Raw genomic sequence first — 27,647 nt, 5'->3', positions numbered from 1 at the left:
TATTTAACTACACGAAAGACAATGATAGAAACGCCCAAGACTGGTTGGTCGTAGGTAAAGAAGGCCTGGTGTATCCTATGTTCCCGCAGACTTACCTTTGCCAGTGCCACGGCCCATTAGAGCAAGAGGCCGATGGACTAATTTGAATCTACGGGTATTTTTTTGCAGACTGAAATGAACCTGTTTTTATGATGAATATACGCTTGCTCCAGCTATCATTTTGGAACGAGTTGGATATCTATGGAGAGGAAGTAGAAGCTGGGGAGATTCAGCTGGCTAATCCGCAGATAACTTGTATTCAGAAAAACAAAACTCAGAAGTCAAATTTCCCATAGGATGAAACTATCTCTGACCTGTTACTCTGTGACAGATACTGGCATATTACCAACTCTGATCCTCTACCGTGAAGAGCCATATTGGTATTCTCTTCAGCCTTCGCGGCCTCTACCGCTGGATGATATGTCTTGAGATATTACGCTGAGCTATTGCAAATAACACTTTCAAAATTTCATCAAGGTGCTAGGCAATCTCTACTCAGAGTCTGCGACATTTATGGATGCAGTAGAATGAATGAATAAGTTTCGATACCATACAGCTCTTCCAGACGATAGGGCAGGGGGATTATTCCGGCAACGGGTTCAACAGTCCATATCCCTATACCATAGATAGTCACCTTTTCTGTTTCATTGTTACTCTCATAGTCACCAAAACTAATCAACCCAACCCATGCAGAATCTGCAACGCCTCTTCAACGTCCTCATCTTTCCAGGACTTCAACGTGTAGCTCAGCATGAAATTCGTCCATCCGCCGTAGCTCTCGACGATGTTTCTCTCTGAGGGGGTAAGCGGTGGTTCTAGAGGGCATACAAATCAATTCATTAGTTGTCAAGTAGCAACGGGTATATGGTTGGGAATCTTACGGAGACCTTCAGTAGCAAGCATTTTGCCTTCGGCCCTGGCGTGAGAATTGAGAATTGAGACCGTGGCTTATAGGTGTTGGAATATAAAGTTGGAGTGAAGAAAGGACGCTCGCCTACAATTTGATCTCATATATACCACGAGACTACCATTCTATCAATACAGAAATTGGGTACAAGACGGGGGAGTTGTTGTGTTGTAAAAGCAACATCTTCCCCATAATCATTCAGCCAGTCCCTTCCGGATAGTCAGCCTCTCCTTATCATCCTACTCTTATCATGATAAACGCCGTCACAATGTCACTATTTTACCCAGGGTTCATATTATAGCGCGCCATAAAATTTGCCCAGTTACAGTACTCTTTAAAGACTTGTTTTTCTGCAGGACTAAACTCTAGCCCTATGTATAGTAATAGATATATACGATTAGCCTTCTATATTACTTGGTTGTAGGTAGATGAGGTTTATACGCCAGATATAACTTGTTCAACTGTCACTTATTGTAGACTGCTTCTCGGGCCGGTTCACAAGAATCCTGGGAAGGTCTGCATGCTTGGCCTCACTACCGGTGACCATGCCAGCACCTCTGCTTGTAAAAGGCCAACAAGCGCAAAGCCACTTGCCCACGCTTTCCGTTGTTTCTTCGTGAAGTATTGAGCTCCGTCCCGTAAGTCCCACCTCACTTTCTTGCAGTGGCGAGGTCAGATTTTGCCAGGATGCGACAGCCATATCTCTGATTGCTTCGGCAAGTGTTAGAATACTCTTGCCTCTCTGGTTCTTGTTGCTTTCCCATTTATCTTTAGGCGTGATTGCTTGGCCATTCTCAGCATTCGTGATTCCATGATTCTGCTTGAAGAGGTGGAGATATGCTTTAGAACAGGGATACTGTAGGCTGCGGCGTTGACAATGCCAAGGTAGATGAGCTCTCAGGTTAGAAGAGGAGTATTGGGTTTGGATATTAGCCACTGCCAGCAGTGAAGTAGTCATTCAACTAAGATCTGCTCCATGTGAATAAGCTTTCATTATTATATACAAACACATCTAATTCACTACATTGAGATATCACGCCTCAATGTACTCAATGAGTATTGTTCCAATCCTCTAACTTTCTTGCAGATCTTGGTAGGGTATCGGCACATTGTCAGTGAGACAGTGTATGTGCCGGTTATTCTGCACGATGCCAGTCTCGCGGGTTCGCTCCGGATTAGATGGCCCCCAGGAGTCTTGAGTAACTGGTCTGTAGATAGTCCACACATAGCCTGTAGATGTGCAAGACGAACGATAATGCATTGTTCGTGAATCAACAATGCAGATGCCCGCATCATCTTTCATCCTCAACTTCATACTCCTCCATCTCAACCTTGAAGTACTGCATGACCTTCGACTTCTCTGCATCCGCACACTCTGGGTCGATCATAAAACGTACCGCACCATCTCGTCCTCGTTCACCAGGATTAGGTCTGTCGTCATTTGCTGCGACTGGCGTCAGTGGGTGGACACCTCCCTTTTCAGGCATCGCGTCCTTGCTGCTTAGCTTGAAACCGTTAATGGTTTTAGTGCTCGTGTCTTTTCTTTCAGCCCAGTGAGTGTATCGTGGTAAACTCTGTGCTTCCGCTTCTTGGTTTAAAGGGATGCGGACGGTGAGGAATCGGTCTGGGGGGAAATGCGGTCCGACTGTGGTTGCTCCACGTTGGTGGGTGTAGAGTTCTAGTAAGTCGAAGAGAGTTTCTTTGATTGTCAGTGATTTTTTCGAAGCGGTAGATGCGCTTCAACCTACCCATAACCTCTTCTCGACTGGTTCTCCATTGCTCGTAATCTACTCCCGATTCCACCGCCTCACTTCGTTGATTCAATAACCGTCCTGCCAATTCCAGACAAGCGAAGGCCATGGTGGATGTAGTCTGCTTAATAGGCGCAAAAGTGCGATAGAGATCTTGCGAAATACGGTAAGCAACCCGGGATATTTCTGATTGCTGAGTTAGGCCGTAATGTCTAGCCAACTTGATGAGCGGTTTTTGCGGATGCCGGGTTCGAAAGTCGAACCCCGATGCTTCAAGCATAAGTCTCTCGAGTCCGATGATGCCCCGGGAATGCACTTCGAAAATCTGATCGAAGTCAGCCATTGCGCTCTCCGCAAGTCAAAAAGTTAACCTACCTGTTCATCAGGAGACATCTGCTCTGCTGGAGAGCGCTTTAGATTATATGCGCCGCAAACAATCTCTCTGGACTTCTTGAGCGTGTCTTCAATCTTGCAGGCAGTAAATAACGCGGCCGCAGCAGCATCCTGATACAATCAGTCGTCTGGTCAAACGAGCGAGATAGAAGGAAAATACCATATAATTATATTCAATATCCGGATGACTTAACCGGAACTTGTGATAATACACCACTGCGGTATTGAATGTCCGGATAGGCCTAGTTCGCAGTTAGTATCTTATTCCGTAAGTTCGGCCTCAATTAAACTTACAGATGAAGAACCCGGCGCACATTGTCAATCCAAGTGACACCTTGAAGCCGTAGCGCTTCTTCACGAAGAGGATTTACCCCCATGGCTGCTATACAATCCTGGATGGTCTGCTCGAGGATATAAGGCTTGGCTACTTGGATGAAGGATGGATGGATGGGCGGAGGGTCCGGGATGGCAGGCTCATTTTGCTTTCCGGGGTCAATGGCGCTTTCTAAAGAAAGCCTTCTGGCCCTAGATTCATGCATTTTCGAGGATTTATTGGCTTGACGAAGTGATTGAAGGAGTCTGTCTTTTCATGATCGCGGTTGATGGTGGCCGCGATGTATATCACGTGCACCCCGGGATATCATTATCCCGGTCAATCCAAATTGAAACGGATAAACCAATAAGGCGGTTAACTCCGAGTTGGGGAAGTCGGGGAGTCGATTATCCGGACTGCACGAGGCTATATATGAAGAGGAAATTTAGATCACACGGAGGGTGACAATGATATCTATAGACACCGTAGATGGTAGAATGAGTGCTTAGCTATCTAAACGAGTGTGTCCGTATATGACGGATCTGTCGGCCTCGGTAATCGGACAAAATATTGATCCACCTCGACTTTCATCACAAATAACTGAAAAGAGTAAGGGGTATGAAATTGGAATGATAGATTATCATTTATTGTATATTGACTTATCAATTAACCTCTGCATAATTTTCCAGCGCTTGATGAAGCTTTCCGAATATCCCATCATGCCACGTCTGGATATCCTCCCACTCTTTCGACGTTGCCTTGACAAACGACAGCCAAGCACCTACAATCAAGTCTGCTTACGACGGTGTAGGTCCCTCCAGGAACGGCCCCTTGGTATTTCTATTGTAAAGCTCCGCCAATTCCCCAAGAGCCTTCTTAAAATCCTCGAGCATCTTCACCCTCTCTTCACCGCGAACCGTAAGCCTCTCCCAATCATCTACCCCTGCCCTTTCGCAAAAGGTAGCTTTGGAAATATTTGCAGTGACAGGGTTCAAAGGTATCCCGTGGATAAAAAGGACAACACACTGAGTGAAAAGGGTGTCCACTAGGACATTGAACCCTTTCGCGTCATGGCTCGCCGTCGAGCTGTGTGGGAACAACGAAGGACCGGGTCACGTCTTATCAATATATTGCGCGACTTCGAGCGAATCTCCGACGATATCGCCGGTGGTAAGGTCGTGGATGACGGGTAGAGTGTAAAAAGCATTGCCGTCTCTATGTGTGCGGTTCGGGGTTGCACCTAGTCGCTTGCGGACGTCTGTGACGTCTGGTAGTTCAACCCATTCGGTCTGGTAATTGACACCTTTGAAGTTCAGAGCATGTCTGCAAAGCATCGTCAATCGTGGCTCAATTGGGGGGAGTCTAATAAAACTTACCGAGTCTTCCAGGGATTGGGTGCAAAGCAAGTGGCCGGGGGACCGGAGGCAATATCGTAGAAGAGGATGGGCTTGGATATATCCATTGCGATTGTTATTCTGTTTTGTTGTCGTGGTTATCCTAGTTTGCAACAGGGAACCCGGAAATTAGGTCTTATATATGGGGTAGTAGACGTGGCTATTTCCGGTCAGGTACGATCCAAAAGTGACCGGTGCTGAAGCTGTGTCATGAGTCATTATGAGTACGTGAATTCTTATTCTGTGCCAATTCTGCAACTGTAATTAACCAAGGCACACTGGTTATATTGACACCATTAAATATATTGAAGATGAGAGATATGCAGTCACTTGGGTGTGGCTGAATGGCGGTGCGGGGGTTGCCAAATCGGGCGTCTTGTACTGCAGTACTTTCACGTCACCCGACTGCTCCATAACCTATCCCAGCTTCTAAAAAGAACTCGTACCATTCCATAGCTCTTCCACTCTGTGTGGAATTAGCCCTGCCAACTAGATCCACTGGTCAACGCTCCGATCGAATATCATTTCCCCATAAGTATCACTCCGCAGTCCGCAATCGGTTCTCCTATATACAAGCTGAATCGTCATTACAGCGCATCTAGCATTTTGACATGGAAGCTCCAGAACCATCAGAATTCCCCGACTCCGTGACTGTGGCAGTGCCTGAAAAAACCTACTACCATTACCACATACCCTTTGGAACGGATTCTTGGATGGCCATGTACATCTTCTTCGGTCTGACGGCCACCATTGCCTGGTTCCAATATGATTACAACAGTAAAGCCTTCTGGTTTCTCTTCCAATCGTGTCAGTTTCTCAAAATCCTTTTCGACCCGGATGTATGTTCTCTCAGCAAAAAGAAGAAGCTCCCCAATGGCTCGGAGGTCAAGGTCAACAAACCTCTGATTGGGTTCAGAACGTGCGAGAAACAGATGACGGAGTTTCCGGGTGCATCTGGTGGGGCTTTGCCCAATAAGTGGAAGTACGAACGGGCGTATTTGAGGATTTGACGTGGATGGGAATTCTGCCGTGGCTGAGCAGGGGGTTTCCCTTGTTGGAAGGATTATCCTGCTTTGACGTATCATTCGCTGCCCTACATGGCCGAGTATTGTTCAACCAGATGGTACTGTGTATGATTAATAACTGCTAACGTGAACACGATGTTTAATGACTGAAGAGGTGCACCGATTGTAACCATGTTCAAAGATAATGTCTTGTCCAAGTTTGTCACATCCGATACCATCTGTAACTTGAGTACATGGCAATCATTGGCGCTGAAAAGGACGAACTTGACTGGGAGGATATGATCCGACAGGCGAGGGGAGAGCGAATAAACGACCGATACTATATTGTGGGTACATACACTGTCCCATTCTCCGTATTGTCAACCCCCACTCCAAGGAATCAGAACAACAGTCACGTACTCGTGTTGAACGATTGAGAGGTTGGCGCAAGACAGTCCACTGTGATCGGGGAGCAAGTAAGCAATAAGCTTCGGGAAGATTTATCTTCCCACGGGACCTAAGCCTGGGATGAGAATCAAGTATTGAATTCGTACACTAGAGAAGAAATGATCACATGACCGGTGACAGACTGTCGGAATATAGAGGTTCCTTACCGAACAATACCAACTGATGCCTGATTGATGCCTTGCTGATATCATATGGCGAAAAGCAGCGTATTTACTCTGCTATTACTGCTTTTGAAACCGCACAATCGCTTAGTATACTCTATAAGGTATTTACGGTCGTATATAGGATCCTAGATAGCACACTTTTGCAAGAATCAGAGACCTCAACCATATACGCTTGATACGTACTTTCAACCCTGACTAAGCCACATTTCCGACACAGACTCATTTCACCGTCTCATTTTCGCTGAAGCAGTGATTATCAGTCACTCCCCTCTTTTCATCTTAAAGATTTGACTCCTACTCATTTTTATCTACGTAAGTATTACTCCTACAAAAACTCTTGTATACAGATGCTGAATCCCACTTGCACATTTGCAGTACGTCTCGTCCGCATTACAATGACAGTCTATTACAACTACCACCAACCCTTTGGATTTTTAGTTTGGCAGCTAATCACATTCCTCTTCGGCCTCACTGCAATGATTGCACAGCATCAATATGACTATCACGGATATTTTCTTTGGTTTCTGTTCTTGACGACTTCCAACCTCACTATACTTTTGAACCCGACTCTCTGCGCTCTCCGGACCACCATGAAGCTCCCTGATGGCTCTGAAGTAAAAGTGAAAAAGCCTCTCATTACCTTTAGAATTTGCGAGAAGCAAACTACGGTCTTTCCGGGCGCCCTTGGTGAGGGTCTCCCCGAGGAATGGCAATATGACAAGGCGTACCTAAGGATTTAAAGAGTGTTTTTTTTTTTTTTTTTGGTCTTCACGTTTTTCAAAAAGATTGGATATTGGAATTTACCTGTCTATAGATTCTCTTTTCTTGTTTGGAAGAGTATACAACAGAAGACGGTTGATGCGAAATGACAGTTAGGAACACACAAGCTGCGTACCCCAGCCCAGCACTCTCTTGAATCTATACAGAATTGACTTGCCAACCATGTCTTTCCCTGCTATATATATATGAAGATAAACTTGGTACAGATATAGTGAAGAGTGTGGCTGGGCGGTGTAGTGTTATTCCAGATCGGGATGTCTTCTGCATTCATCCTATCTCCCTCAACCTTCCAACCGTCTCAAGTATTCCCACGGTCAAGCTCTTTCAAACCCCATTCCTATTGGTATATTTGATAAGACCGTACGACAATTCACAGTCTGACGATCACCTTTTGCAAAAATCCCTCCTGTGCAACCAAACGCTCATCTCTCTTGTACTGAGCCTTGTACTCACTACTCTCTGTCCAAATCAACCTTCGTCACGTCGCCATGTACTACAGCTACAAATCACCCATTCAAGCCCAAGCTTGGCGGTCGTATCTCGTCTTTGTCGACATCACTGCTATAATCAGCACTTATCAATATGACCACGGCTCGCTTCTCTGGCGCATTTACTACACCATCGACGCCGTTTCGTTTCTTCTGGATCCGACTTCCTGCGCGCTCAAAGTGAAGAAGAAGCTGGAAGATGGCAGAGAGGTTACTGTGAAGAAGCCTATCTTTGCATTTAAGGGATTTGAGAAGACGACTGAGACGTTTCCGGGTGCTACTGACAGCCCCCTCCTTGGCAAGTGGAGCTTTGAGAGAGCCTACTTTCGCTTCTGAGATCGATGAATTATTGCAGATATGTTGGCGATATTAGGGGAGGGAGTTGGGTTGTTATATCTAGGGTGAGGAGCTTTACGTGACTTGATGCTCATGACTGTAAATTTATAACGGATGATACCCCGTATTGTATATGATTAACGACCACAACTGGCAAAAGATCATGTATTTTTGAACAGTTATATCTATAGAGTTCCCGCGTAGCTCTCGGACAATTCATTCTGCGTTGAGTTGCGGTTGAAGGGGTGGTGTAACAAGGGAGTAAGATCTTAGCGACCTGCCATCCCCAACTTTCCCCCACTGATCAACAACATCCTATATCACTTCGTAAGGCTGCTTCTACACATTCAAGCTCTTCTTACAAAGACTAAAACACAATTGCAGTGTATATCTTCATATCTGCTACAATGGGAGTCTACTATAGCTACTACATGCCTATCTGGTTGGGAATTCTGGAATTACTGCTCCTCATCATCGGCTTGACCACAACCATTAAAAATGTGTTATTCCAAACCTTATAACCTAATCTATTCATCTTTGTCACTTTGGTGTTGTTTCTTGCGCTTTCCTGGATCCAACTCGTTTCGCCCTGCGAACTACAATGAAACTGCCGGACGGCTCCGAAGTGACGGCCAAGAAGCCGATAATTGCTTTTAGACGCTACGAAGAAAGGTATGATAGGTTTTCCTGGTTACGATGGTGACACAATTCCTGAGGAGTGGCAGTTTGAGCGGGCTTTTTTGAGAATCTAGCATGGTCGTTCTTCATACACAGGAAAATCATTATGGACGCGTGAGGACTTGCTGTTTTTCGAATGGATTGAATGGAAATAAAACTTCAATTAGCACATTAAACGTTTATCGATGACCGAAGGTTGACTATTGATACAAAACAAGAACGGCTGCTCCAGTAAACGTCCACTCACGGAACCCCCCGTCCAGTCCTAGTAGCCTTAGCCAACTCACTCTCCGCCGTATTATCCGCATACCGCTTATAAATTGGAATATAGAACTCCTTCTCACTCGTCGTCTGCTGAATACTAGGCCTCGCCTCAATAGCCGCCAGCCACTTCCTCCACCGGCTCCAAACACTCTCATCCTCACCTCCCTGTCCCTCAAAAGGGATACCTAGTCCTCCGTCCTTGAATTCGTCGAAGATCCACAATCGAATTGCCCATGGTGATAGGACTAGATCGGGGATACTGACATCTTTTCCTAAAAAGAATGGGCCGTCGGGATGGGCCTCTTTTGTCCATTCTTTCAGGTGGTTGAGGAACTCGTTGCGCAGGGTGTCGATACTGCTTGAACTCTGACCCTCTTGGTATTGGAGAAAGCGATGGAATGCTGGGATGATCCGTGAAGTCACATAGTCAACCCAGATCCGCACACGAGCTCTTTCGTATGGATCCTCAGGGAGAAGACATGGCTTATGATCTGGATACGCTTCCTCGAGGTATTCAAGAATAACGGTAGACTCGTAAAGCGGCTTTGAGATGCCGCTGTGAGAAACAGATAGTGTTGGTACGAGACCGCGCGGGTTCAATGAAAGGAGAGATTGTGATTTGTGGTATGGGTTGACTTCGATGTATTGGTAAGGAATTTGCTTTTCCTCGAGGGCGAGCCAGACGCGTTGAACTGTTTTATTAGCCTGCTTTCAAGAAACCAGTGCTTGAAGATACGCACCAAATGGACAGAACCATCCCGCATACAACTTCAATGGCTGCTCCACGCTGTGCTCCTCAACCAAGGCTTTTGCTGCCCCTGATGCTTCAGGGTAGAGATCGGCGTCTGGTGGAGGCATTGTGATTGTTCTGGTTCTGGTTAAACCTAGCTATTGGAGGTAGTTGGGTTCCGGCGTACTTTGTATAAAGAGATAAGAGAGGAACTGCGGGGTGATATAGCTACAGCTTCAAGGCGCTTACTCAGATGGTGTCATTATAAATCAATGTTGTATTCGTCAATTCAGTGTTTTATTGCTAATTGAGCATTGAAGGTGTTGGTTTACAGGGATGCAAGGTAACTGATTGATAATTCATTGAATGTTTTATAACTGACGTTATCTATCAACATTACGAACAAGTTACTCTCCATACTTCTTAATCAGCCTCTGCATAATTGAAGTAGCTCCCGATCGGTATCCAGCACCGAAGATAGCATGGTGATTTAGATGGTGATAACTGACTGGTTAGTACTTCTCCAACGGTCTCGAGGACAGGGGGAAACATACAGCTCATACAACCGCACCCGATCATCATACTCCCCCACCGGCTCCGTCTTAGGCACAATCTTATGATACGCGTTAAAGAACGTCGGCCCGAAGCCCCCGAACATATTCATAATGCCCAGTTCGAACTCACTGTGTCCGTACACGGCAGACGGATCGTAGACAACTTCTCCACCCTCTTCATCGTCCTTGCGGCCACTGCCCACAATGTTACCACTGGCTGCATTTCCACTCCAGAGGTCCCCGTGAATCACCACAGGCGTGATACCCTCGCCATTCCCATCCTTATATCCCAAATGCCCATCACCCAGTAGCCTGGGCACAACTGTCTTGGCTGTCCGCTCAACAAGATCCCTCAATCCAGCATCTCGCCCATTTCTCTTCTCAGATTCCTCCAGAATAGTCATCAACCGCTCATTAGCATAAAAATCTGCCCACGAATCACAATACCGATTAGGTTGCTTCGTATCCCCACAAAATGTCGGAACCGGGAACCCAAACCTCCTCTTCCCACTCTCCGGATCAACAGGCGCAGGCGTCGAATGTAACTTCCCCAGTCTTTGTGCAAGAGACGCACCGGTTCGTTTTCCCATACTACCCAGATCCAAAAACTCTGTAGCAAGGAAGAAGCTCTTCCCTTTCTCTTCTTCCAGTGGTCCCCAGGCGAGAGCTCGCGGACAGAAACCCGGTACGGAGGTTGCGATTGCGTTGAGGGATTCGTATTCGCCGCGGAACATTTCCTCGGCGGCTTTGCCGTCGGAGGAGGTTTTGACGAAGTAGCGGCGTTCTTCTTCATTTTTTCTGTCTGGGGAGGGGACTGTGGCTCGAATGGCACCTGTGCTAGTGAAGCCGGAGCCTAGGCCTGAGGTGGAGAGGCTGGCTTTGGAGGGGTCGGGGAGAGACAGAGCGCGGAGGAGTGTTGCTGGGACTGGTGCCATTTTGTCGAATTGACGTAGAATGACAGGTTTGTTCCAATTGACTACAGCGAAACAGTAAGTGAGATTGAAAAGAAAGAGAAAAGAGGTATCGTACTGACGTCGAACCCGTCAATTCTTCGATCCGCTTCCGATGACGTCGCTTCTCCACCGCTTATCGATAAAGATCAGATAACAAGATTAGAGATTGACGACTTGAGATAGATTCGAATAGATGACAGTATCTAGTCTTATATGATGCTTTATACAGCAAGCAGCCAATTTCCAACGCCTGCACAAGTCTCAGGCTCCCTCAAGGTCATGTTCCGTTATCCTGCGCGTCCCGAGGAAGCCCATCCGTAAACATAAACACCGCTATGCATTAATGGTCCCTTATTATCATATACCTCGCCAGTAATGGAGTAGACTACCCAGATCCTGTCCGCACGGACCTATCGTTATCTGAAGACCGGAGCAGATGCTCAGCCGTCTTGGTCCGTTCGCGCACATCCAGATCCGGATCTTCGAACAAGTTGCTAAGTCGATCCAGAACGCCAAGTGTTCGTAGCCTGAACGCTCGTCCGCTAGACGCATCCCGGTCTGCGTTGTCATCTGGATATGTCAGGTTAATGATTACCCAGACGCAGTTTGCCCGCACGTCGCGGTGGTTGTGGTTAAAGTAGCTCATCATGTTGAGCAACAGATCGCGATGTTCCATCAAAAGGTCACGATGCCGAGGAAGACTCGCGGCGAGGTGAATCAAGACATATGTAACGGACGCCACAATCTCGGTCGGAACTTGGAGTGCTGTTCTATCCGACGATGGCTGTTGTCGAGGAGGAAGCGGTATCGACCGGGGCCGCAGTTTGTCCGCCAGCGCATCCAGGATCACATCTTCGCCAATATGTTTGAACAGATAATCAATGACCTCTGAGGATTCGTGCCCACAGATCAGGTTGCGAATCAGGTCAAGTGTCTGTTCTTGCACCGCAATATCGTCCTGCCGGGCTTGCGTTGTCTGATCTAGGTCACCATTCAGGGCTAATTTGCGCCGTCGGCCCGCATCCGGAAGGAATGAACCCAGGCTCATTTTTGACTGCGGGACTGGATCCGACATATTCATATCTTCATCATAACCACCACCGTCATGGGAGTCATCGACAGGGTTCAGCAAGTCGACTTGCTCTCCAGCCGAGTTGGCTCGCCCCATGCCTACCGGAGTAATGTTCTCCATATCTGCATTTAGCCCTCGCTTGGGCACTGCCCTTGTCGGGTCCTGCGTAATAATTTGCTTAATCCAGTCAGGGGTTAAAGAGTCGACTATTTTAATTTTGACATCATTAGTAGCATTGTAAGACACATGTTTCAGTGCCCAAAGGGACTCGATTCGAAGTTTCGTGTTCGACGAATGAGCGTGCTCGCAGAGCAGAGGAAGGGTTTCGGCAGAGATGATAGCCTAGAAACGTTAGCATCTCAACAATAAGGCCAAGTTCCAGGATATAAAAATTACCTCCTTCATTGGGCTAAAGTCCAGAACCAGATTACAGATCACCGACGTTGCGGCAATCCTCACCTCAATATCCGGGTGTCTGATGAGAACAAATAATGGGGTTGCAACACCGGCATCTATCAGGCTGGTCCTCAGAGCGCTAACGGACCGGGTAAGCATTCGAACGGCACCACAGGCGGCCAATAATGTTGGTATCGGATTGCCATCTACTACACTATTCTTCGGGTTGGCCACTTCCGTAGGCGGTTCACTCGAGGACGGCTTGAGAGAATCGATAATATAGGGGACCACTCCGTTCTCACAGACCGCCTTGCGATATTCATCCTTGAAAGGAATCAGGGCTGCTAGAGCTTTGAGGATATTCTCCCGGTACCGCATCACATGGCAGTGCATCGGAGAAAGCCCCGGAGGACCGAGTTGGTACTCGGGGGTTAGTGATCCTTCAAATCCCTGCTCACTTTCTTCTTCTTCTGCATGCCACATCGGCCGTGCGGCCTCCTGCAACGGGTTATAAGACTCCTTCAGAAGTTGAGAAAGCCGCTTAATTGCCCCACCCTCCACCGCATGTCGTTGCAACTCCTGGTCATCCATCACCAACAAGGCCAACACTGCTGGCGCTTCTTCCCGGAGACGCTTGGTTGTGGGGATCAAGCCTTCATACCCGGTGTCTTCCCCTCCGCAAGCATCAGACTCTTTGTCAAGTAACCGAATTAGGATGGGGATCAACAGGAAGCCAAGCATGGAAACCCGATGCTTCTTGGTGAGACCTAGGCGGAACAGTACAGTAACCAAGCGAGCTGCCATCAGTCGTACCATGCCACTCTCAGATCGGAGGACGTATAGAAGCCAGGGTACGATGGTATTCTCATCATCTTCAGCGGCCGGTGTTTCAAAGAGAGAGAAAGGCGTAGGAAAGGGCTGATTGTGTCGGCGGCTGCCTTGACCCAGAGGCGGGAAGTTCAATGCGCTTGGTGAATTCTTTGATTGTGGGATGGGAACAGACGGCAAGAGATGTTCGACCGGACTCGCCCCAGGATGGCGTGGTACGGCAGATCCGGATAGGTAGGTGGAACCCCAGGGACCCTTTTTGACATCACTGGGTGCAAAGTCCGGCAGCTGCTTCGGGAAAACTGTCACTATTCCAGGAGACGAGAGAAAGTGTTCCGCACGCCATTTCGAATGTTCGATGATGATTGCAACTGCACGAAGGATGGGTGCCAGTTTGGCGGATGGGGGTGCGGGGGAAGGAAGCGTCCCTAGAGCCCCAGGTGCCCCGATATGCTTCTCTGCACCGGGCAAAACGAAGCCTTGGGCGACAACAAAGGAGGCAACCTTGGCAGATAGGGCATCCAGCACCCCGCAGTCAGCCAAAAGAGCCTTGTGCGTTTCCTTCGTGCACAGTTTGCCAATGAGCGATGCTGTAAGTTCAATCGACGCCTGAGCCTGGTGAGTACCATAATCCTGTCCAAGTATACGGGCCAGACATTCCACATATTCCTTTTGGAAAAGCAATTCGGCTAAACGAGTATCCCTTGAGCGATCATGTTGGCTTTGGAGTGGCAGTCGGTCAGCGACATTATTGAGAGCACGGAGAATGGGCAAGCAAAAGAAGGAAGGGAAATCGAGAGACGACAGAATAGAAAGAAGGTTCGAGAGGACACCGCTGGCTAGGATTGGGGAGAGGAAAGCCGGGCCGCCTGTAAAGATAGAGATCCATTAGTTTCGCTTGCACGCTGTAAAGTTAATCTCCACTTCGCTGGAGGGCTTACCTTGTGCCAAACTACCAAGAACGATGATCGCCTGTAAGCACGCTTCATCCTGTTCCGACTTTGGCTTAGAAGAGCCTTGGTCGCTAGCTCCATTGAGCTCCGAAGTTGCGACATTTTTACCGGTATGCTGGCGCAACGCAAGCACTTGAGCCAGACTCGGAATTATCCCCCACCTGACCCAGGTCTCCTTCCGCTGATCATGACCAATTGTCTCATTCTTAAGATTCCGAAGGATTGATACTTGAGACGACACGGACTCTGCGTTTTGGAGTTGGTGAATGATAGGAGGCATCGAGTTGCGGGTCATGGTCCTCCGTCAAAGAACCACCTCCGGCGGAGTCTGGCCAGGGTCACTGGATGAGGGAGTTTAGCGAGATATGAAGCGAATTAGAAGAGGTCGAAAACTGGTATCGGAGAATATTATTTCTCAAACCGGAGACTTGAATGAGGTACAATGTTCGGAGCAAAGACGGAGGGAGGGGTTTCGATATGATATGAGGTGTATGGATGGGCTGGCGGACGTCGTGAGCGAGGATGGGATACGGGATAGAGAATAGAGGATGATAATCAACTGTTGAAATTGTTAGGCACGGTATTATAAGGTTGGTAACGGCAACAGCTGAATAGAACAGTCGATATCATCGCATTCCCCAGACTCGACTCGATCCCCGGCGTAATGATGATACGCCGGCTGCAGCATGTGACCTCACGTGATACAACATGATTAAGTCATCACCTGGTGTCACATGATTTATAGTCACATGACTCAGCCCTGTGGGGATGACATTACGTACTCAAGCGTATGCGGTACAGTACGGTAACGTATGCTAACATGTTGGTTCCGAACGGTTTCTGCCAACAGCGTCGCTCGAATGGCAGCCAAGAGCCAAGAACTACAGCCGTTGCAGGACGCTTGCTGCTGGTCCCTCACATATCGAACGGTCGAGGCTACTCATTATGCCGTGCGTTTTTACTGGTCTGCCTTATGAACTGGAGCGTTCAGGGTGTCAATACCGTTACAAACCATCGGCCATGTACCGAGTATGACAGTACACTCCACTGTGTCTAGTTTGGAAGCTTTCATTGGTGGTTGACTGGGCAGTATCTTTCCAGCACAGTATGGTTTTGTAATTTCCCTTTTTGGGCGTTCTTTTTGTTGAAATTTTCAGGGACTCTTTTCTTCTCCTCTCTTAATACTAGCATCATCCTGATACACACAATAGCCTCCTCACCAACGCATCAAACGAAACAACATCTCTACATCTACAGTTCTCTAGAGCTGCAGATCCACGATGCTTGTGTGCACGGCATCCTCCGTCGCAGCAGCAGCAGCAGCACAAGGTTTTGCAGCCGTGGCACCTCGTCTACTCGTCCGCCCACGTGCACTCACGACGCCGACATGTTAGCCTCTTCGCCCTCGCCCTCCGCCGCACTGCGCCCGGCCTCGTCCTCTTCTCCGGCCGTCGCTCATTCCTCCCATTCGCATCCGCATTCCCAGTCTCATTCCCTTCCTTTCCCTACTCCTTCCTCGTCGCAACAGCAACAGCAGGCTGTTCCGTCCACTCCGCCGGCTGCTGCTCATCTGGGCCATTATGATCCTGTCCGATCGTCTGCACACCCCAATAATCAACAGTTTAGCAGTCCACGTTCTTCCCGAGTGGCTATCGAGGAACTCCGGTCAGCTTTGACCAGGCATACCGTTGATTCTCCACCTCACGGGGGGCCCTCAGGGGATCTCCCTCGCGGCCGCATGTCCGCTGGGCTGACCTCCCTTGGGGGCGGATCCCATCCCACTGGATCCCACTCTGGTGCATCGAACAGCAACAATACCAGTAAAAATCCGAATCACAACATCGACATCAGCAGCAACAGTAACAACGCCCGCAGTGGCAACGGCGCCGGCGCTGGCGGAAACCCCTTATTGCATCCATCCGGTCTCGCCTCAAATATAACTACTAATACCAGCAATACTACTGCTGCTGCCTCCAACCTCAACCCTTCGTCCTCCACGAGTTCCGGCACTCCTCCGGCCTCTGCTCCTGACCCCGTTCCAACATCCGTGCCTCCTTCAATGCCAGCCCGTACGAACTCGGGATCCAACAAGCGGAACAGTCGGGATGATCATATGGCCGATGCTGCACTGGCGGGGGCAGGAGGCTCCGATCTCGAAGTGTCCCAGTCGAAGCGGCTTCGGCCATCGAAGCCTGCTGCCAAGGTCCTGCCCCGAGACTACGAACAGGCGGATCCAAGGGATATTGTCATATTGATCTCGAGTATGCTGATGGAATTGATTCGTTTCAACGACAAAATTCCATTGCATCAAGGGAGACTGACCCGATTCCACTCGCGGTCGCCGCCCCGGATCTCGGTTCTCGACTACCTTCAACGGCTTACGACCCATGCCACGCTTTCACCCCCTATCCTCCTGAGTATGGTCTACTACATTGACCGGCTTTGTGCTCTCTATCCCGCATTTACCGTGTCCAGTCTCACAATCCATCGCTTTCTCATTGCTAGTGCCACCGTGGCCAGCAAAGGATTGAGTGATAGTTTCTGGACAAACAAAACATATGCACGAGTTGGAGGAATCAGTTTGACGGAGCTGGCTCTCCTCGAGTTGGAGTTTCTCTTCCGGGTAGAGTGGAGGATTGTGCCTCAACCCGAAGTCCTCGTGGACTACTATCAAAGTCTAGTCGAACGCTGCGACGGATACGAGATCCAACGCGGTTGAACTGGCACGCTTTTCTTTTCTTTTTTGGAGTCAGGATGGATAACTGGGCTTGTTTCAGTACATATACATGTTACAGTTTTTGTTTCCGGAGTATAATCCGATCAAGGTCGGAGATGGATTGTCATTCTACGTTGTCATTTCTACGCTCTATCTATTATTTTCTATGCTTGTACAGTTCAGGTTATTTTCTTCTGCGCCTGAGTTGTTCCATCCTGGATTCTTCATGTATCTAATACCCCGGTAACCATGATGCAACTGTTCTATTTTATATCTCTCTCTTCCCAATTAGACATGTCGTAGGGCTTAGGGCACCGGGCTAGTCTGGGCACCTGCTAATCCATTGGAATAGTTTCGTTTTAGCTTCTCCCCAGACTCTCCTCTACTTCGTCCATCAACCCTGTTTCGTCTGCAATCTGCTTGAATTTTATCATGAAGTGCTAGCTTGCGCCGCCTCCGTTCCATTTCGTGTCATGGACTTGTCGCTGCCGTTATCGTGATTTCCAGCGTGAATTTATCCCCGCAATCGTAGTTTTCTAACCCAGGCTCAATGGATGCACAAGCGGTTATTGACAGTGTCAAGCCTCTTGCTGGACAGGTTTTGCCGGTGAAAACTGTCCAGGAGACGCAGGCGCCGGAAGAGTTTGGTATGCGACGCCATTGAAGTAGAAGAAAAATTTCCTCGACTGACCATCGCGACGTCCAGCCGACGCTTATGCTGCAGAAGTCAATGTGAAATGTGCTTCAAAGGTTATCAAGTAAGTAGACGAGGGTAAAACCGGGCTTAGTTGATTAACTGACAATTTGACCAGAGCCCTCGATTCAAAATTCAACCGTGATACCTCGTTAAATCACCTCCGCCGGTTCGCAAAACGCAACCAGCTACCGGAAGCCCTGCAATCCACCATCTCCCAGAATCAGAATAATAATGGACACTCCGCGCATACCATCTTCGTCCTGATTTCCCCTCCGACGGCCGATCTAGACACCCTACAAACTCTCCTGGCCCCATTCGCACCCGGGCCACCAGCGCCCGAGGAAAACCATACCACAGAAGCATGTTCATCGGATAATGCGAAAATCCCGTTCTACCCCGTCCGCATTCCGCTTCAACCACCTTTGAATGCTCGTCAAGCGGAAAAATGGACCAAGGCCATGTGGCCGGTGATCTTCAACCCGGCTGCCCCGCGCGCGAATGTCGCCCCGCCGCCGCAGATTCTAAATCGCGCGCTGGATTCTATCAAGTCTAGGGCGGGGTTTTACATGGCGCTGGCGCTGATAGTGGCTGACGAAGCTGAGCATTCGGGGCTGGGGAGGAGGGTTGGTGCTGTAATTGTTGATCCGGCTGTTGAAGAGACGATAGAGGCAGAATGGGATGAGGCAGTTGTGGCTGTTGCGGGTGATGCACGGTACAGCCGTCTTGAGAAGTCAGAATTGCAACTTGGCCAGGGGCCTAATCCTGCGTCTCATACATACAATGCAGACTTGGAGGGAGGTCCGGAACTGCATGCGCTAATGCGTGCAGTGGACATTGTCGCCTGTAGACGACGAGAAGACAACACAGCATCCGCACCAGACAATGGATACCTCAGTCCCCTAGAATCGCATTTTTTCTACCAATCCGACGCACCGCCTGTGACAGATACTACAGATATCTCCCCGATCCCCGAGAAACTCCAGAAAATCGACACGACCACCTCCCACTGCACCAAATCCGCTGGACCCGCCGTATCAAAATCCCGAATCCGTCCTCGCACACTTGGTGGCTACCTCTGTACAGATCTAGATGTATATCTATCCCGCGAACCATGTCTCTGCTGCTCAATGGGCGTGCTACTGTCGCGCTTCCGCTCGGTGGTCTTCCCGCGCAGAGGACGGATGGTTTCTGGCGGTATTGCTTCAGAGCCGGTCGTTTCACCTATTTGCGACAATGATAACGACGATGACGGCGAGATTGATGCAGAGCCGATCGAGAATACAGGGGACAAGTCGAGGGATCCCCAGAATAATAGGAAATACTACGGGTTGCATTGGCGCAAGGAGTTGAACTGGCGGGCATTGGGTTTCGAGTTTGTAGAGGATGGAGTCTCGTTCGAGATGGGGATTGAGGGAGAGACTGGTGTTGCATTTCATGCATAGACTTGACATATTTGTACTTATTGCATACGCGTATGTAGTACTTTTATGTTACCCATGTGGGGACTCCACATCCGATTTGAAATCATACATCATAGCACGTATAAAGCAGGTTCCCACCTCACTACTACTCTGTATACAAACAATCAGCAAACAAAATGCCCAAAATAATCGCCATCCTCAATGCAACAGGAAACCAAGGAAGCGGCCTCATCCGTGCATTCCTCAGCCCCAATTCTTCCCAAAAAAACGACTACAAAGTCCGCGCCCTCACCCGCAACATTACCTCCCCTGCCGCCCAAGAACTACAATCATCATACGGTCCTTCACAATTGGAATTGGTACAAGCAGACGTCTACGATGTGGAGTCACTACGAAAAGCATTTAAAGATGTAGACGGCGTCTTCGCAGCAACCAATAACCGCCTTCCAGGCAAGAAGATCGAAACTGAAGATGAGATGAGACATGAGTTGGTTGCTGGGCGGAACATTGTTGATGCTGCTCGCGTAACCCTCCTATCCATTCTAATTCCCTGGAAATAAACAATGCTAATAGTGATGATAATGGTAGGGCTGCGACGTATCCCACATGGTCCTAAGCTCCCTGCCCAACATCAACAGAGCAAGCAACGGCCGATTCAGCAAGGTATTCCATTTCGACCACAAGAATACGATTGAGGAGTATGCGAAGAAGGAATTAAAAGCTGTGACGGTGCTTTGGCCCGGGCTGTATTATTCGAATGTGGCGTGGCCGCAATATTGTCGGAAGTTAGGTTTGTCTTTACCTTTACTTACAGGGAGAGAAGATGGGATGGGCGGATAGGTCGGATGAGGGCTAATTGGAATACATGAATAGAAGATGGAATTGTTCGCTTCTGTGCGCCTGCTTCGGGCGATGTACGAGCTGATTGGGTTGATGCGGCGCATGATATTGGGGTGTTCGCAGCTGGTACGCTCCCTATCCTCCATTTAATAACGCAGTCTGAATACACATATTAAGAAACACAGCAATATTCACCAAAGGCCCCACAGCAATAGGCAACAAAACCTACCCTGTGGTATCCCCCAAAATCTGCTTCTCCGACCTCGCGCGCATTTTTGAGTCTAAGACCGGCAAAAAAGCAATATTCGATCCCATTTCGTTGGATGAGTGGGGGAGTACTGTCGCTGCGGCCGCGGGGAAGGGGTATGAGGAGGATATTCGACAGATGATGGAGTGGATTGGTGTTGCGCCAGGTGAGAAAGTTTGTTATGGGACGATGGAGAGGGGGGAGGATAGGTCGTGGGAGGAGTTGGGGGTTAGGGCGAGTACCTTTGAGGAGTGGTTGGAGAGGAGTGGGTGGAGGGGACCTGAATGATTTACAGTGCAGAAAATAGTATGAATGCAGCTAGGTATTTACAGTATCATCCAATCACCAAAGTTAACACTGCGCCAGGCCTGTGACCAGGATCGATACAAAGCGTAGCTGTCGCCACGAATCCAATACCATGCTCCATCCAATCACCTGTGTTCCTTCCTTCGCTTATCGAGTCATATCCTCAAAGTCGTCGTATCACATTGATGTACGCGGATCATTGCAGATCATCAATGCAAGTCTAGCATGCAATCATATCGTCCTCCGTTCAGAACACACGCAGCTCTCGGGCACGGCGAGAAAGCGGCGCGATACGATGAATGATGGGGTCGTGCGGGTTGGTCTGGGCAACTTTCAAGTACAAGCTTTCCAACCGCTGAGTAAGAATGTCCATAATCTTGGGAGCGACTTCGTGAATGTCGGGATCCTAAACATTATCAGTTAGCGAGACCCTTATCAAAGCCATGGATCACTGTGCACTTACCCTCAAGTCAACAGTGTGAAGAACAACGTCCAGCCACGACAGACGTTCCATCACGTTGGTCTCCAGCGACGAAGTCACAGCAACACCAACAGACAGAGCCACGATTGGCGAAAGACCAGTCAAGTACGAGGGGTTAAGGCGCACAAACAGGTTGTCGAACAGATCGGCCTGCTGGCTAGATTGGAGCCACTTGACGGAGCCCTCCTCGAATCGTCCGAGGCCCATCAACTGAGCAACTTCAGCCAATTCCATCTCCTCTGCAGAACGAGCCTCAGAAGGGACAGCGGGGGCGACGGGAGTAGGAACAGTAGGAATGTTAGTCAAAGACGGACGCGCGTTATGTCGACCAGAAGATTCTCCGTTAGGACGGGTGTTCAAAACGTGATTGAGTCGAAGAACCTCGTTCTGGAAACCAGTCTGCGTTGCAGCCATCGCAGCGACCGTGTCGGACAAGCCGCGAACAAGAGCCGTCAACTGATCGATCTTAGCGGAGTCGTTGTGGCGCTGGATCTCATACTGCTTCATCTGTGCCTGCACCTGTTTCTCCATGTCGGTCCCAATCTTCTCCGCAGCGCGCAGAGTAAGATTCTTGACGGCGGGACTGATCGTGTTGTTCAGAGCCTTGGACACCTCGTTTTCAACTTGAGATCCCAGCTTCTGTGTCACAGAATCCGACAGGACTTTCATCACATCGGGCTGCTGCACAGCACGGCCGACCGCTTCAGGCAGGGCCTGGCGAACCTCACGAGGAATCACGCCTCCCAGCTGCTGGGCCACGATCTGGTTCAACTGCTTGCCGACGGCAGCAGATGTGACATCAGTGAGGACAGGAACCACCTCAGTCTGAATGCTGTTGGAAACAATACGAGCCAAGTTCTTCTCCACGTTGTCAGAAAGAGTACTGGAAACTAGACGCAAGACCTGATCCTGCTTGTCAGCTGACGCGGCGTCCCACTTCTTTCGCTCCTCGTCGAAACGAGAGTAGAGTCCTTCGATCTCGCGGCCGAGGCTCTGGTTGAACACGCTGGACACGCCGCTCTGCAGCATTTCCATATTTTTGTTCCAGAAATCGGTAGAGCCGCTAACACCAGACGCTCCAAGAGAAGGAAGAGTGGTTGCGGAGTAAGATGGCGGAGGTTCTTGTCCCGACGGAACAGTACGCGTTTCGGTGGGCGCACCTTCAGTGAATGAAACTGTGGTGGCGTCCTTCACTCTTGCTGCTCCTTCACCGGTGGCCGCACTTGTCGCAGCGGCCCTCTTCTTCTTCTTCTTTTCTGGCTTTTCGGCGCCGTTGGTTGTCACAGTGGTCGCTAGCTCAGCTGGCTCCTCTGGTGTCTTCTTTTTCAACACTGGCTTGGTTGGCGACTGGACGCGCAATGGTCCCTCAGCAGCAGTCTCTGGTGTCTTCTTAGCGACCTCCTTTGGTGTCACCTTCGTAGGCGTAGATGCGGCATCGCCATTAACAGAAGGCTCATCCGTAACAGAGTTGGGGAAGGTCTCCAAAGGATGAGTCTCAATAAAGCCTTCCGCAAGTGCATTGACAGGATGCACGATCTTGTTGTCAGGGCCCCATCCCAGGTCCTCTTTCTTAATGTTCAAGCATGTCACACCGCGTGAATGCATAACGTAAAGCTCAAAGAGGCCGCTATCATCGGTCGCATTCTTGTTCATGGGAAGAAGATCAAGGCTGCGTAGCTGACCCTTGGATGCAAACGAAATCTCGCGGATTCCACTCATGCATGCGGTCGAGTCGGGCTTAGGCAGGCTGCTGTCCCTCTCACTTGCCCGCTTGATGTAGGAGGCCTGCGACATGGGCTGCAACGCGTATCGCGGCGCAGACAGATGAATGAAGTAAATTGAATTGCGAGTAGGGTGTCCAACAACAATGATTCCAGAACTGGGGTGGTATGCGACGCTGCAGATGGCGTCCGACTCGTTCTCGTGCGGGAATTTCAGTTCCTGCACAGCCCGGCCAACCCCAATATCCCAGAGCTGCAAGGTGTGGTTCTGCTTCAACCCAACCAGAGCGTAACGAAGCGCGATGGACTTGACGTAGGGACGCAGCTTATCAACAAATAAGACGGAAGTCGGCCATGATTTCTCGGTGGGAGAGCCGGTAACGAAAGTGCTCAACGGAACACGAACTTCAGCAGGAGTAGGACCGCTGGTGAAGAAATCCGGGTTGTTGATCACGTCCCGGATATCCCAGAAGCGGAGTCGGCCGGTCTTATCGAGGGAAGCAATAACAGTGTCATCATCACTGAACATGAAGTCCTTGCCAGCCTTCCCGGTCGAAATCTTGAGAGCGCGTTCCTTGAAGAACTTCTCGGTGTTTACGGTACGCTGGGAACCCGTAACACCGTAGGTAGGGTCCATCGCAGCATGGGGCGAAATCACGTAAATGTTCTTGCCTCGGCCGATCGCGAAGAAACCGGGGTGACGAGAGCTTCGTTTGGCCCGCGTTTTCAGCTGGCCGCCAGAAGTGTTCTCATCCGAGGCGGGGAATGGCGGGAAGACAAGACTCTCGCTCTCTAACGCATCCAATTCAAACAGGTCCTTCTCAGGCCTAGAGATCAATGCCCAGTAGACGGTTCCACTGACGCCAATGCCCAGAATCGCCTGCTCTTCCGAGGTACCACTGACGCTCTGGGAAGCAGACAGGGCGACATTGAACACGCGATCGCGGGTGGAACGGAAAACCTGCTTGTCACTGCCGTCATCCTGGCGAATGATTCTCATTCCACCATTCTTTGCCAATGCGTAGACGATATAGTCAGAAGAAGCCGAAGTCAACGAGCGATCGAGTTGGTCGAATTCCTTCTTCAACCGAGCAATGTCCATGATACCGTCATCGCGAAGAGGTGCAAGCTTCCCGGTGTAGGCTTTCACGGCAATCGAAATGAAGGGTTTGAGCGGGAAATTGTGGACTTGGACCACACGCTCTTCTTCCTTTGCGACACCGTCCTCGGCACTGGACTCCCAATTATCCGGAAGCGTGTCGCTAACCTCTTTATTCTGCGTCGTTTCCTTCGCAGCTGGCGTAGCGGTAGTCCCGGTAGTAGTAGCAGTAGTAACAATGGTCTCCTCCTTGATGGATCCCTTGGCTGTTTCATCGATCGCCTCCTGCTGTGCCTCGGTGGCGGTTTCTCGAAGGTTGGTAGCAATGGAAGAGAGCACCTCCTGGGTACTTTCTTGTTGGGCAACGGTAACCGGAGGCACTGAAATTCTCTCCTCAACAGACTTGGGACCATCGATTTCGCGACCAATTTCATCCACCATCTTGCCAACCACCTGGGAAATCGCATCCTTCTGTTCCTCTGCAAGAATGGGAGACTTGGCACGTTCATCAGACTGGGCCGTTTCCACCGGCTTCGGAATGCCCATGGGAGGCTCCACCTTCGCAGCAAAACTCGGCTTTTGGTTCTTCAAGAATTCCACGGCCGGGCTAGCGCTGCGAGACTTGGGATGCGGCGTCCGGTTACGCGGGGACGCCGCCGCCAATTGCTCAAAGGGGTTCACATAGGTGAACAGAGAGTCCTTGGGCGTAGCAACCTTGGGTGTCTGCTGAGAAAAAGGACCATTGTCCGGTTTCCCGGACAAAATCTCCTCCATCGGGCGGGCACCGCTATTGAGTAGTTGCTCAGGGTTGGGCGACTTCGCAGGCGAGATGGAGGCCGGAGACTGAGACGTCGACCTCGCCGGTCCTTCGTTTATGTCTGGCTTGGAACGGTTGAGCAAACGAAGCAGCACTTCCTTCTCGGGATTGGGGGCAGCGGATGAGGAACTCTCCACTGCACCTCCACTCGATTCAGGCTGCTGCATGACAGGATGCGCTGCAGCCGGAGCAGCAACACCAGCAGGGCCCTGTCTGCCACCACCAAAAAGTGAAGCAACCAAGTCCGACGCAGAGATTTCCCTCGCGTGGGAAGGCTTGGCACCTCCATCGCCGAAACCAGTTTCCTGGCCGTGGGGCGACAACATCGCAGGCGATGGCGACTGAGTTTGCTGGACAGAAGCAGCCGCAGGAGCAGCAGGCACACCCGAATTTGACTTGAGCAGGCTCAGAAGATTCACCGCACGATCAGGATGCTGAGGCTGCGGGTGTTCCTGGGGAGGCACATTGGGACTGAGAATGTCCGAAGCCCGATGCGGTGGCGTGTTGCTCTCTAAAGGCGATGGACTGTGGATAGACGAGACAGACGGGTGACGGTAGCCACCAGGCGCTTGCTGACGCATATGATAAGGCAAAGCCTGTCCATCGTAAGGCTGCTGCAGCTGTTGCTGCTGAGGATGGAATGGGTATTGCGGAGGGTAGGACGCGGTGGGAGCATCCTGACCGGCCGAGCTGTTTGGCGACGGACGCGGCCTGATACTCGCCAGGAGAGCCTGGAGATCATTTGGGGTGGACATTTCTGTCACTGCACCCTGTTTTTTCTCTTGTGAAAGAGTATTGGGCGACCTCGTAGTGAAATCCAAACTGGTAGCAAACACACACTCGCGCGCTCTCTTTCGAGAGCTAAAAATGAGGAAAAGTGGCAGTGAGCAAAAAAAAAGAAAAGAAAAAAGGGCCAGAGAAAGTCGCAGAAAGGACGAAGAAGTAAAGAGAGAAGAGGGAAAAGAACGGACTATATTACAGTGGACTAGAAGGTGAAGGGAAGAAAAAGAGAAATGGAAGTGGAAGAATTATGGCTAAGTCACTGAGAAGAGAACGTGGCGCTAAGCCTGATCAGGTGTGGCTGGTTAATGTGGCTTGACGGAGTAACTGTCTTACAGCGAGTCCTGTGTGATCATAAGAAGAGAGAGTACTATGTACGGAGTATTTAAGAGGATTGTATCAATTATCAGCAGTCACTAACACCTGCAAAGCTCTAGGGACTTCCTACTACTACTAGTACTACTACTACTACATACAGTACATTCCTCAGCCACCACCGCCACTACACACTTCTGACGCCATTTCCTCCAGAGCCTCCCATACTATCTCTTCAAGCAACCACCATGTTCTGTCTCAGGAGGTAAGCACCAATCAGCCACTCTTAATATATATGGCTAGGTAATAACAAGCAACAGCTGGCTCCCCCTCCTCTTCATCCCAACCAACGCATCCCCCCTCTTCCTCATCTCCTACGTCGCCCTCACCTACATCCTCCACCGACCATGCATTTACTGCACAGCGCTTCTGATTATCCTCTTCGCCTCGTCCTGCAACTGGTCTGATCACTGTTTCTTCGATCTTCGCCGTGACTGGTTCTCGCCACCATTTGTTTCCTCTGCAGATACTGTGCAAAACGCCACAACTGCTGCCACGAGTGCTGGGAATGTTTCGTCTCTCTCCCCGGATCAGATGGTTTCGCCTCTTGAGGACGGAGGATTAGCGGGGTATATATTTGAGGCAGTGAATTCGACGACAAAGGCGTTGGCGGGTGCGACGGTTGAGGGGGTGCAGCGGAGATTTGCGCATAATGAGACTGCTTCGACTACTGGTGCTGCTGACGGGCAAGGATGGACTGGGGTTGGACTGGAATGGTTGCGCAGTTTGCTGGGAAGGCGAGAATGGACGATTCCGTGCGTGGATGTCAAGGTTCGGTTATAGATCTTAATGGGCTTATATGTGTCTTGAGTCTGGATAGCTAGTTGGATGTTTGATTAGCGCTGGAATTGGCGTCCTTCACTGTACATTTTTGCTTTTCTTCGGAATAGATGCACATGCTAATTTTCAATTATCTACATTGCTTTTCTGCAATATTCATCGCATCAATAGCAGCTCGACAACTCATCCTAGTCTCCTCAATCCTCAGGCCTTCTCTTCCAAAACTCCCACCTTGCAATCGAGAACCCCTTCTTCCCATCCCGGAGGTTCCCAGAGGCATCTACACCAGAGCACTTGCCCTCCTGGCAGGCCATCAAGATCTTCCGCCTAGAAACCGTAAACCACACCGTGGTAGCTGGCAGATTACTGTGAATGATGATCTGACGTTGCTCTATATCTGGTTTGCGTCTCTTGCGAATTGCTGTCTCGAGAACTGCTAATAATCAATAGGGCTCTAGAGTAGTAGTTCGTCTTGAACTCGTCTGCTGTGAGATACTAAGCCAGGAGACCATCTATGTTTCTCCAGCGGCAGTTGCTTTCATCGCTTGAGTCGAGATTCGGGACTTCTATGGATCTCTTGGAAGTCATTAGTCTGTAATTTTCATGAGGTTTTAATACACACATACGGTGCAGCCGTTCCAACTATATAGGCCCAAAATAAACCAAATCCTGCTACGCGCAACAACCATCGCATTCAGCCGGGCCACCTGTTCCTTCACGACCGACCAGATAGCCTCTTGTCCTCTTCGAGAATGACCTCGGGTTAGTCACGCAAGGCATTGAACAGGGCAATGAAGCGCTGAATAGGTTCTTTATCATAGTCCAACTGTGGTGCGATACAAAACATTACATCCCAGAACTTAGAGAATGCCAGTTCCGCCTTCATGTTCATCGGGATCGCC

At 49.7% G+C, this 27,647-nt stretch overlaps 15 protein-coding genes across 15 annotated transcripts; 7 read left to right on the top strand and 8 right to left on the bottom strand.

Annotated features, from left to right (window-relative positions):
• Positions 1-714: 714 nt before the first annotated feature.
• EURHEDRAFT_373549 (uncharacterized protein) lies at positions 715-942 on the bottom strand (the record flags this gene model as incomplete). The annotated part of the gene is made up of 2 exons (XM_040778540.1): positions 715-854; positions 921-942. The coding sequence occupies 2 exons, from the start codon at positions 940-942 to the stop codon at positions 715-717; spliced, it is 162 nt and encodes a 53-aa protein (XP_040643313.1).
• A 372-nt stretch (positions 943-1,314) lies between these two features.
• EURHEDRAFT_535132 (uncharacterized protein) lies at positions 1,315-2,071 on the bottom strand. Its single transcript, XM_040787313.1, has one exon. The coding sequence runs from the start codon at positions 1,902-1,904 to the stop codon at positions 1,404-1,406; it is 501 nt and encodes a 166-aa protein (XP_040643312.1). The 5' UTR covers positions 1,905-2,071; the 3' UTR covers positions 1,315-1,403.
• Positions 1,830-3,892, bottom strand: EURHEDRAFT_407611 (putative cyclin). The gene is made up of 5 exons (XM_040780607.1): positions 3,385-3,892; positions 3,251-3,332; positions 3,073-3,201; positions 2,695-3,022; positions 1,830-2,645 (listed from the first exon to the last, which is right to left on the bottom strand). Exons 1-5 carry the CDS (start codon positions 3,627-3,629, stop codon positions 2,239-2,241), a joined length of 1,191 nt encoding a protein of 396 aa, XP_040643311.1. The 5' UTR covers positions 3,630-3,892; the 3' UTR covers positions 1,830-2,238.
• A 308-nt stretch (positions 3,893-4,200) lies between these two features.
• EURHEDRAFT_398794 (uncharacterized protein) lies at positions 4,201-4,865 on the bottom strand (the record flags this gene model as incomplete). Its single annotated transcript, XM_040779872.1, has 3 exons — positions 4,201-4,489; positions 4,520-4,726; positions 4,780-4,865. The coding sequence occupies 3 exons, from the start codon at positions 4,863-4,865 to the stop codon at positions 4,201-4,203; spliced, it is 582 nt and encodes a 193-aa protein (XP_040643310.1).
• Positions 4,866-5,247: 382 nt separating this feature from the next.
• On the top strand, positions 5,248-5,967 carry EURHEDRAFT_407609 (uncharacterized protein). Its single transcript, XM_040780606.1, has 2 exons — positions 5,248-5,332; positions 5,391-5,967. The coding sequence occupies exon 2, from the start codon at positions 5,409-5,411 to the stop codon at positions 5,805-5,807; it is 399 nt and encodes a 132-aa protein (XP_040643309.1). The 5' UTR covers positions 5,248-5,332; positions 5,391-5,408; the 3' UTR covers positions 5,808-5,967.
• Positions 5,968-6,375: 408 nt separating this feature from the next.
• Positions 6,376-7,180, top strand: EURHEDRAFT_407605 (uncharacterized protein). Its single transcript, XM_040780605.1, has one exon. It carries the CDS (start codon positions 6,829-6,831, stop codon positions 7,171-7,173), a length of 345 nt encoding a protein of 114 aa, XP_040643308.1. The 5' UTR covers positions 6,376-6,828; the 3' UTR covers positions 7,174-7,180.
• A 521-nt stretch (positions 7,181-7,701) lies between these two features.
• Positions 7,702-8,037, top strand: EURHEDRAFT_398791 (uncharacterized protein; the record flags this gene model as incomplete). Its single annotated transcript, XM_040779871.1, has 1 exon — positions 7,702-8,037. The coding sequence occupies one exon, from the start codon at positions 7,702-7,704 to the stop codon at positions 8,035-8,037; it is 336 nt and encodes a 111-aa protein (XP_040643307.1).
• Positions 8,038-8,958: 921 nt separating this feature from the next.
• On the bottom strand, positions 8,959-9,837 carry EURHEDRAFT_445718 (uncharacterized protein; the record flags this gene model as incomplete). Its single annotated transcript, XM_040783548.1, has 2 exons — positions 8,959-9,671; positions 9,720-9,837. The coding sequence occupies 2 exons, from the start codon at positions 9,835-9,837 to the stop codon at positions 8,959-8,961; spliced, it is 831 nt and encodes a 276-aa protein (XP_040643306.1).
• Positions 9,838-10,001: 164 nt separating this feature from the next.
• Positions 10,002-11,428, bottom strand: EURHEDRAFT_24441 (putative fructosamine-3-kinase). The gene is made up of 3 exons (XM_040778078.1): positions 11,297-11,428; positions 10,264-11,239; positions 10,002-10,213 (listed from the first exon to the last, which is right to left on the bottom strand). Exons 2-3 carry the CDS (start codon positions 11,196-11,198, stop codon positions 10,117-10,119), a joined length of 1,032 nt encoding a protein of 343 aa, XP_040643305.1. The 5' UTR covers positions 11,199-11,239; positions 11,297-11,428; the 3' UTR covers positions 10,002-10,116.
• Positions 11,429-11,601: 173 nt separating this feature from the next.
• On the bottom strand, positions 11,602-14,760 carry EURHEDRAFT_445525 (armadillo repeat protein; the record flags this gene model as incomplete). Its single annotated transcript, XM_040783540.1, has 3 exons — positions 11,602-12,630; positions 12,685-14,381; positions 14,454-14,760. The coding sequence occupies 3 exons, from the start codon at positions 14,758-14,760 to the stop codon at positions 11,602-11,604; spliced, it is 3,033 nt and encodes a 1,010-aa protein (XP_040643304.1).
• A 525-nt stretch (positions 14,761-15,285) lies between these two features.
• On the top strand, positions 15,286-17,184 carry phoB (regulatory cyclin phoB; the record flags this gene model as incomplete). Its single annotated transcript, XM_040779870.1, has 2 exons — positions 15,286-15,415; positions 15,677-17,184. 2 exons carry the CDS (start codon positions 15,286-15,288, stop codon positions 17,182-17,184), a joined length of 1,638 nt encoding a protein of 545 aa, XP_040643303.1.
• Positions 17,185-17,731: 547 nt separating this feature from the next.
• Positions 17,732-19,320, top strand: EURHEDRAFT_445093 (putative tRNA-specific adenosine-34 deaminase subunit Tad3; the record flags this gene model as incomplete). The annotated part of the gene is made up of 3 exons (XM_040783506.1): positions 17,732-17,828; positions 17,888-17,939; positions 17,994-19,320. 3 exons carry the CDS (start codon positions 17,732-17,734, stop codon positions 19,318-19,320), a joined length of 1,476 nt encoding a protein of 491 aa, XP_040643302.1.
• Positions 19,321-19,419: 99 nt separating this feature from the next.
• EURHEDRAFT_519715 (NmrA/HSCARG family protein) lies at positions 19,420-20,674 on the top strand (the record flags this gene model as incomplete). The annotated part of the gene is made up of 4 exons (XM_040786797.1): positions 19,420-19,823; positions 19,888-20,089; positions 20,173-20,265; positions 20,325-20,674. The coding sequence occupies exons 1-4, from the start codon at positions 19,476-19,478 to the stop codon at positions 20,672-20,674; spliced, it is 993 nt and encodes a 330-aa protein (XP_040643301.1). The 5' UTR covers positions 19,420-19,475.
• On the bottom strand, positions 20,460-25,805 carry EURHEDRAFT_407597 (uncharacterized protein). Its single transcript, XM_040780604.1, has 2 exons — positions 21,156-25,805; positions 20,460-21,098 (listed from the first exon to the last, which is right to left on the bottom strand). Exons 1-2 carry the CDS (start codon positions 25,563-25,565, stop codon positions 20,940-20,942), a joined length of 4,569 nt encoding a protein of 1,522 aa, XP_040643300.1. The 5' UTR covers positions 25,566-25,805; the 3' UTR covers positions 20,460-20,939.
• A 168-nt stretch (positions 25,806-25,973) lies between these two features.
• EURHEDRAFT_407596 (uncharacterized protein) lies at positions 25,974-27,011 on the top strand. The gene is made up of 3 exons (XM_040780603.1): positions 25,974-26,067; positions 26,122-26,170; positions 26,226-27,011. The coding sequence occupies exons 2-3, from the start codon at positions 26,154-26,156 to the stop codon at positions 26,746-26,748; spliced, it is 540 nt and encodes a 179-aa protein (XP_040643299.1). The 5' UTR covers positions 25,974-26,067; positions 26,122-26,153; the 3' UTR covers positions 26,749-27,011.
• The last annotated feature ends 636 nt before the right edge of the window (positions 27,012-27,647 follow it).

Source organism: Aspergillus ruber, assembly GCF_000600275.1.
Source record: "Aspergillus ruber CBS 135680 unplaced genomic scaffold scaffold00001, whole genome shotgun sequence".
NCBI classification, from domain to species: Eukaryota; Fungi; Ascomycota; class Eurotiomycetes; order Eurotiales; family Aspergillaceae; genus Aspergillus; species Aspergillus ruber.
Note: the sequence above shows the minus strand (reverse complement) of the source record. Positions and strands in the feature narration are given on the sequence as shown.

Coding starts and splice junctions, on each gene's coding strand:
- EURHEDRAFT_24441 (XM_040778078.1), bottom strand. CDS start 11,198: ATGGCACCAGTCCCAGCAACACTCCTCCGCGCTCTGTCTCTCCCCGAC. Junction 10,214..10,263: donor CGGGTGCGGTTGTATGAGCT/GTATGTTTCCCC, acceptor CTAACCAGTCAG/TTATCACCATCTAAATCACC.
- EURHEDRAFT_407605 (XM_040780605.1), top strand. CDS start 6,829: ATGACAGTCTATTACAACTACCACCAACCCTTTGGATTTTTAGTTTGG.
- EURHEDRAFT_535132 (XM_040787313.1), bottom strand. CDS start 1,904: ATGACTACTTCACTGCTGGCAGTGGCTAATATCCAAACCCAATACTCC.
- EURHEDRAFT_407611 (XM_040780607.1), bottom strand. CDS start 3,629: ATGCATGAATCTAGGGCCAGAAGGCTTTCTTTAGAAAGCGCCATTGAC. Junction 3,023..3,072: donor AGATGTCTCCTGATGAACAG/GTAGGTTAACTT, acceptor GACTTCGATCAG/ATTTTCGAAGTGCATTCCCG. Junction 2,646..2,694: donor CAGTCGAGAAGAGGTTATGG/GTAGGTTGAAGC, acceptor TGACAATCAAAG/AAACTCTCTTCGACTTACTA.
- EURHEDRAFT_407609 (XM_040780606.1), top strand. CDS start 5,409: ATGGAAGCTCCAGAACCATCAGAATTCCCCGACTCCGTGACTGTGGCA.
- EURHEDRAFT_407597 (XM_040780604.1), bottom strand. CDS start 25,565: ATGTCCACCCCAAATGATCTCCAGGCTCTCCTGGCGAGTATCAGGCCG. Junction 21,099..21,155: donor TTCACACTGTTGACTTGAGG/GTAAGTGCACAG, acceptor GATAATGTTTAG/GATCCCGACATTCACGAAGT.